Genomic DNA, 7722 nt, shown 5'->3' on the forward strand with positions numbered 1-7722 from the left:
CATTGATAAAACCTTGCTCAAAGTGGTCCCAATTAGACCTTTGCATTACCAATGTGTCAACATCAACCTGCTCCGGTTCAACATTCGGCCTGTGCATGTCTGTTTGCAGTGGGATGTCATCAGCATGGACACTCACGTAAGCATCACCAGAATTATCCTCTTGGTATGCATCAACGTCACTAGAATCAGATTCATCATCTTCAATAAGGGATGATCGTGGAAGGTCATAGACATTTCTATGTATGACCTTTTGGACTACATACCATTCTCCACGGATGCTGCGATTTTTTAGGTAAAATACCTGTGATGCTTGGGACGCCAAAACAAATGGATCATCCTTATAAGCTGTCCGCAACATATTCACACTAGTAAGATGTGGTTCGATACGTATCCCTCGTTTGGAATCAGAGATATCAAACCATTCACATTTGAATAAGTAAACACGACGCCAACCCATGTAGCGGAATTCCAAAATGTCTGTTAGTCTACCAAAGAACTCTGGTTTTTCAGATCCTAGTTGTTCACTAATGACCATGACACCGGAGTTTTGGGTGCGACGATGTTCTTCCCCTTTTTTTGTGTGAAATCTTATACCGTTGGTTATGCAACCAGAATAGGACGCACCCCAAGGGTCAGGACCACATGCTAAGGCATATAGATCATCCGAAACTTCCTCGGGATTATCAGCACGCCTAGCTTGAATTTATCATAAGTTCAAATAAGGAATTAAATAAAGTAAAAACAATACATGTTTTCGCATTAAACAAACATATGTGGCCAAAGAAAATAAGGCTGAACTTCCAAACGAGTTTGCATACTTGTGACTTGAACCAGCATGGAAATTTTGCAGCATGCATACTATCGGCATTATTGGGATACTCTTCACTCACTTGCATGTAGTGCTCACTAGACAAAAGCCCATGCAACGGTTAATAAATATATGTAGGGTATGCAACATAAATTAGTATATTGAGAATGGAAAGTGTCTAAGTTGGTAACTAGTTTGGTTACTTACTCTAGGTATTCTCCAATCTCTGTGCAGTTATTAAGAACATACCATCTGGCTTTTATAAAAGCATCATCGTCTAATTGGTGACGTGATGCAAAACCCATGGGTCGCACCTTCGCGGAAAAAACAGATAGTCCCTCTCGTACACCCTCTTCTCCTTTGTCGACATTACGTTCAGGAGGATTGAATCTAGTCTCAACATCATGGAGGTACATGGAACAAAAATTCAAGCATTCAACATGGATATAGGCCTCAGCTATTGAACCTTCCGGGTTGGCCTTATTCTTAACATATCTCTTGAATTTTCCGAGATATCTCTCGAAAGGATACATCCACCTATATTGAACTGGCCCTGCAAGCAGGGCCTCACGTGGCAAGTGATAGGCTAAGTGCACCATTATGTCGAAAAAGGTAGGCGGAAAAATCATCTCAAGCTTGCAAAGAATAAAGACGATATCAGTCTGAAGCCGCTCTAAGACTTCCTTCTTACATGTACTAGCACACAATTCTTTGAAGAAAGTGCTTAGCTCAGTTAGTGCCAACCGTACATCTTGGCGTAAGTATCTAGAAATTGCAACAGGAAGTAATCTTTGCATGAAAATATGGCAATCATGACTTTTCATCCCCGAGATTTTGCAGTCACTTACACTAACACATCTGGCAATGTTTGAAGCGAAGCCATCCGGGAATTTCACACCGTGCAACCAATTACAAAAACCAGTCCGCTCAGCTCCATACAACGTATAACATGCTTGTGGCATACTAATGCGTTGTCTATCCTGAATAAGGTGTAACTCCTCCCTTATATTGAGAGTGGAAAGGTCACGACGTGCATTAGGATGATCTTTAGTTTTGCCAGAGATATTCATCAAAGTTCCTATGATGTTGTCACATATGTTTTTCTCAATGTGCATGACATCTAGATTATGTCTAATCTTTATAGTTGACCAATATGGCAATTGAAAGAAGATACTTTTCTTGGTCCAATTGAACTCCTCTGTGGTACGCTTTCTTTTCTTTATGGATTTGCCAAAATTTGCATCAGGAATATTTTGGAGTTGAATGAGTACATCTTCTCCTGAATAAATTGTAGGTGGGTCACGATGCTCTGCACTGCCATTAAAAATAGTCTTTTTCTTTCTCCAGATGTGGCCCGGCGGCAAGAATCGACGATGACCCATGTAACAATACTTTCGGCTATATGTCAACCACATCGAATCTGTTTCTTCCTTGCACGATGGACATGCCATCTTCCCCTTAGTACTCCACCCGGAGAGGTTTCCATAAGCAGGAAAGTCGTTAATTGTCCATAGCAATGCTGCATGCAATCTGAAAGTCTCTTTGGCCTTTGCATCATATGTATCAACACCATTATCCCATAGATCAATCAATTCATCTATTAAAGGTTGAAGATAGACATCGATTTCATTTCCTGGTGATCTTGGTCTAGGAATCAAGAGTGAAGTGATAAAAAATGGATCCTTCATGCACAACCACGGAGGTAAGTTGTAAGGGACAAGAATCACTGGCCATACGCTATAAGGCTTAGCCAAATTATTAAATGGGTTGAAACCATCGCTAGCTAAACCAAGCCTGACATTTCTTGGATCTTCTGCAAACCAAGCATGCTTTTGATCAAATGTCGTCCACACCTCAGAGTCAGCAGGATGACTTAGAATATCTTGCTGCATGACACGCTGATCCTTGTGGCACCTCATATCAACTGATGTTTTTTGTGACATAAACAATCTCTGCAACCTTGGCTTCAACGGAAAATGTCTTAAAACCTTTTGAGGAATTCGCCTCTTCTTAGTGTTGCTGAATTTCCACCTTGAAAGTTTACATTTTGGGCATTCATCTTTATCCACATATTCTCTCCAATAAAGTATGCAGTCATTTGGACAAACATGTATCTTGGTGTAAGTAAAGCCCAGCCCTTTTTCCAAGTTACGTGATTCTTGATATGAGTTTGGCAAAAGGGCATTGGGAAAAGCTGACTTCAACAAGTGTAAAAGCATGTCGAAAGACTTAACACTCCAACCACCAAGTGTTTTAATGTGCAGCAACTTGACAGTGAAAGATAGTTTAGAATACTTTGTACAACCTTCATAAAGAGGACGCCGGGAATCAGCCAACAGCTGGTCAAAAGTCTGAGATGAAAAGGTATCGACCGATGTGGAACCCGCAGCATGGAATGAATCACTTATGGGAACATCAGGAAATCCGGCAGCCCGAATATCTCGTAACATAACATCAACATCATCAATGAAGTCTTCCTCTTCATCAGGATCATGCACATTATCATCATCATCACTTATGATTAAATCTTCTTCTTCACCATGAAAAATCCACGTCGTGTAATTCTTGTCAATACCTTTAATAAACAAGTGTCTCTCTACTTGGGTTATTGGTAGGAAGTAATTATTTGAACATCTGATACATGGGCAACGAATTTCTTCACTTGTAGCATAAGTTTGGGCCAAGGTAAGGAACTCCTTCACTCCTTTAGCATATTCCCTAGATCCAAATCTATCAGTGATTTGCATCCAACTCTTGTCCATCTAGAAATAAGTAGAGGTGCAAGAGTTGTTTAATAAGGAATAAATGCAGCACAATGCCACGTTCACCATAGGTTAAGTCAGTTGGCAAGAACAATAAAAAAAAAAAAGAAACGTGGGAAGAGGAAAAAGTGGGAGAGATAGAAATAGAACAATAATGTTGTACTGCATTCTCTTGATCTAAAGATTTCTCCTACAAATTATTTGGAATCAGCCAATGGTTTTTTGTGACTGTTGGATTCTGATCAGAGTAAACTCCATTTCAAAAAAATCCAACATGGCAAGTAGTATTGTTGAAACATATTACTGAGAAAGGGTACTATATATATTAATCTGAATATATAGTAAGTTGGTCCATGTGCATACATAAAATAGGAATAAATGGGTTTTCCATGCATGAATATATAGTCAAGATTCACCTAATTTATCTAGTGCCAGCAGTCACTTTTTACAAATGAATTTGACCAGACTAAATGAAATAGCATATGATTTTCAGAAAGGATGCCCAAATGATTTACAAAGTCCAATTTAGAAGAAGATTATATAAATTCAAAGCAGAAAATTAGGTTTAATTGATAATAATAAAACTAGGCACACCAGAAATTACACTTTTTGTGACCAAAAGTGTGTATTAAAGGAGAACAAAATCAACTGTATAATCAGGGATATCTGCTCCCATTGCCTAGTGGGTTTCTTTATTTTGGCTAGATCTAATTTTATGTGGCATTTTCTGTACATGATGGAGAATTATACTTTGCAGCAATATGGAGAGTTATACTTTGGTGCTCTAATGATTTTTCTTTATTGTCATTTTCATTGGAATGAACATATCCCTAAGTGAAAGTAATGTACCTCACATGATGTTGAAATGATAGGTATTAATGCAATTTTGTTTATCTGGGGTCAGCTCTGTGGGAGCTCTATCCAATTTTTTGGTATAATGGAAAGTGGTGTTTATGCTGGTTGCCATTTTATGCATCATATTATTCAGTGCAATAAATTGTTAAATGCGTGTGCCTATTTCTATTATGAAATGACTTACTTCAATTGACTTGGAGCTTTTGTCTAGCACAAGAAAGACAAGAAAAACAGGAGTTTAATGGATAAAGAGTTAGGCTTTCATCCAGTCAAAACATTATTGAATCTATCTGGTTAAGACATTGTGTAGGGCAGCTCTCAAATGCTTGGAATATAATTGGCCTGGTGAGTGTGTCCATACGTACCAGCTAGCTCAACTAAAGGGTTTATATCCCAAAGGGCCAACGTACTCCAAGTCCAAGCTGGCATATCTGTTAGATGATATTGTCCAAGCCCAATCTACTAGATTTAGGGCTTGGTTTTGAATGCCCATCAATTTTTTTAACATATACGATTTCTTTTTTGTATGTAATGGAAAACTCACAGCTTTTTCCTAAATTTCAAATCACATATTATCAAGTCACTGTGGATCCATGGGTACTGTAGATGAGAAATTCTTTTGTGGCCCTGAATCTGTAGTAACATGATACATACAAAAAATGATGGAAGTCCAATTACAAGCAACATAAAAATAAAAAATAAAAATAAAAAATAAAAAATAAAAAATACAAGTAAAATAAAGAAACTCGGAATGGTTGGCCATGAACGATAATGGCAAATTTTTATATCTCATAAGAACTGACTTTGGTGCCTCTTCCCTGATCAGTACATGATCAGACTCTCTCATAATGTCAGATCCAAGAAATCTTTAAATGCTTGAGGGGAGGTTTGAAAATATGTGATATTGAAGAAGAGACCATCTCTTAATGTTTTTTTTTTATATATATATTAAATTCCTAATCAATGGTGTAGATAAGAAAATGTAGAAGCAGTGCACTTTGCAAAAGGAAAATGCCACTATATTTGAGCAATAAAATCCAACCATGATTCTATATATATATATATGAACATGCAAGTGCGTAGTCTATCGAACTCTAAAGAATTTAATGACCACCATTTCTATCAACAGTCTACATTCAATAATAAATATGGATGTTCAGTCCATGCATGCTTTGATTAAAAAGAAAATGAAAAAGTTATTCAAGGAATGCTTTTGAATGGTAGTGGAGAGACGACCTCAGCAGAACCAACCAGTCAACTGGAAAGAACAAAAGTGGCTTTATATCTTTCTTAATGACTACTAGCTAGCTTGAAGAAGAAAGGAAAAAAAATAAAAATAAAAATAAAAAATTACTAGCTAGCTAGCTACTAGGCAAACTGCCAGCCTAGTATTGGTATTCTTCCAAAACACCTTTTTATGTTTGATAAGAATGAAAAGGTTCTTGTCCATTTACATATGTGATAGCAATGTCCATTTACCACTCCTTTTTTTCATTATAAATCAAAGTATTATTTTTTTCAAACTTTTACCTCCCTGAAATGGCAGCAACAATTACAGAGTTTTTGTATATGCATTTACATGTGTATTTGTAGGAATGAAGCACCATAGTTGCAGGAAAATCGTGCTTAAGCAGAACCAGTAGCCAAAAATAAATCTTTTTCCATTTTTTCCCCTTTTATAAGCAAACTATTCAATCCAAAAGTGTAAATCACGAGAGGTAAATTTTAAAATCAAAGACCACAACGTAAAACAACTAAACTAGATACATCTATCAAGTTTAGTTTTGGCTACTGGTTCGTGGGAAAATGTTTGAATCGTGGGAAAATAATAGGCGCGAGGGCTAAAGTGCAGAAAATCTATTAAGGCGACTTTTAAGTTGTCTTAATAAGATAAAAAGTCGCCGTAACAAATTGATAATAACGGCAGACACTTTGTTATGACAATATTGCTTTATAGAACAGCTTTTTTTCAGATATATTTTTTCCGGCTCAAAAAAACAGCCGGAAATAAGTGCTTTTTGTGGCTACTTTAATAATTGACACAAAAATTTTACCAAAGTTTAAAAATGGGCTTTTTGCGACTATAATTCTATCGCCGGAAATAAAAATAGCCGCAAATAGCCCTTTTTCTTGTAGTGTCTTTGGTACAAACAGCATGGGAACAACCCATGTGGGGCTCGGGTTTAACGAAGTTGGCAGCCAAATTGAAGAGAGTTAAACTAGTCTTGCGGGACTGGAATAAACATGTCTTCAGAAGAGTCAAGAAACATATCTAGGTATTGGAAGAGAAACTTACAGCTTTGGAATTTCAGCTTCAAACTGAGTTCTCGGAGGAGACGGATGTAGAGTATCTAGCTATGAAGATGGAATTAGATTTGTGGGAAAAAAGAGAGGAGATTCATTTGGCTCAATCAGCTAAGAAGAGATGGTTAAAGGAGGGAGATTGAAATTCTAAATTTTTTCATGTTGTTGTGTCTCAGAGGCGGCATGGGGTGGTGATTGCTAGGATGCAGTTAGAAGATGGATCAGTGCTGGGCTCCCCTGAGCAAGTCCATGTGGGGGCATTGAAGTATTTTCAGAATTTTCTCACTGAGATGCCGATTATAGAGGAGGCAAATTTAACGTAGCTGCTGTCTTCGGATATATCCATGGAGGAGAGTGTTGAACTCTATTGTTTACCTTCAGAAGAGGAAGAAAAGACTGTGGTTTTTTCTATTCCGCAGCATAGCAGCCTAGGCCCCTGATGGTTTTGGTTCACCGTTCTATATTTCTTGTTGGAGTATTGTGAAAGAGGATGTGGTGGAGGTAGCTAGGGAATTTCTTTCTGGTGTATCGCTACCTAAATTTTATGGTTCATCATACATTGTGTTGATTCCTAAGGTCGCTGACCCAAAGAGTTTTGATAAATTTAGGCCTACTAGCCTATGTTTAGTGGCATATAAGATTTTTTCAAAAATCTTAGTGGCTCGGTTGACTGCTATCTTGCCAAGGTTGATTTCTCCGGAGTAAGGGGCTTTCATTCCAGGTCATAGTATTTTTGAGAACATTTCTCTTGCTCAGGAAATGGTCCACGGTATGCATAAAAAAATTTAGGAGGAAATGTTATGGTGAAAATTGACATGGCAAAGGCTTATCACAGGGTCCATTGGGAGTTTTTGCTGAATGTGCTTATCAGCTTTGGATTTTGCCGACAATTCTGTAATCTGGTGAAGGAATGTGTCACGTCCCCTTGGTTCTCTGTAATGATGAATGGATCATACAAAGGTTTTTTTTTTTTCAACCTACTCAAGGTCTTCG

The 7722-nt window shown here is 37.6% G+C and overlaps 1 protein-coding gene across 1 annotated transcript in view; it reads right to left on the bottom strand.

The window, feature by feature from the left end:
* The window catches only part of LOC122296669, a 3662-nt gene extending 92 nt beyond the window's left edge, over positions 1-3570 (bottom strand). Inside the window, exons 1-2 of the mRNA XM_043106472.1 lie at positions 1016-3570; positions 1-692 (exon numbers count right to left, since the gene is read on the bottom strand). The exon at positions 1-692 is cut by the window's left edge and continues 92 nt beyond it. Of these exons, the coding sequence (XP_042962406.1) occupies positions 1-692; positions 1016-3570 (3247 nt within the window). The remainder of the gene's footprint in view (positions 693-1015) is intronic.
* Positions 3571-7722: the final 4152 nt, after the last annotated feature.

Source organism: Carya illinoinensis, chromosome 15 (assembly GCF_018687715.1).
Source record: "Carya illinoinensis cultivar Pawnee chromosome 15, C.illinoinensisPawnee_v1, whole genome shotgun sequence".
Lineage (NCBI taxonomy): Eukaryota > Viridiplantae > Streptophyta > Magnoliopsida > Fagales > Juglandaceae > Carya > Carya illinoinensis.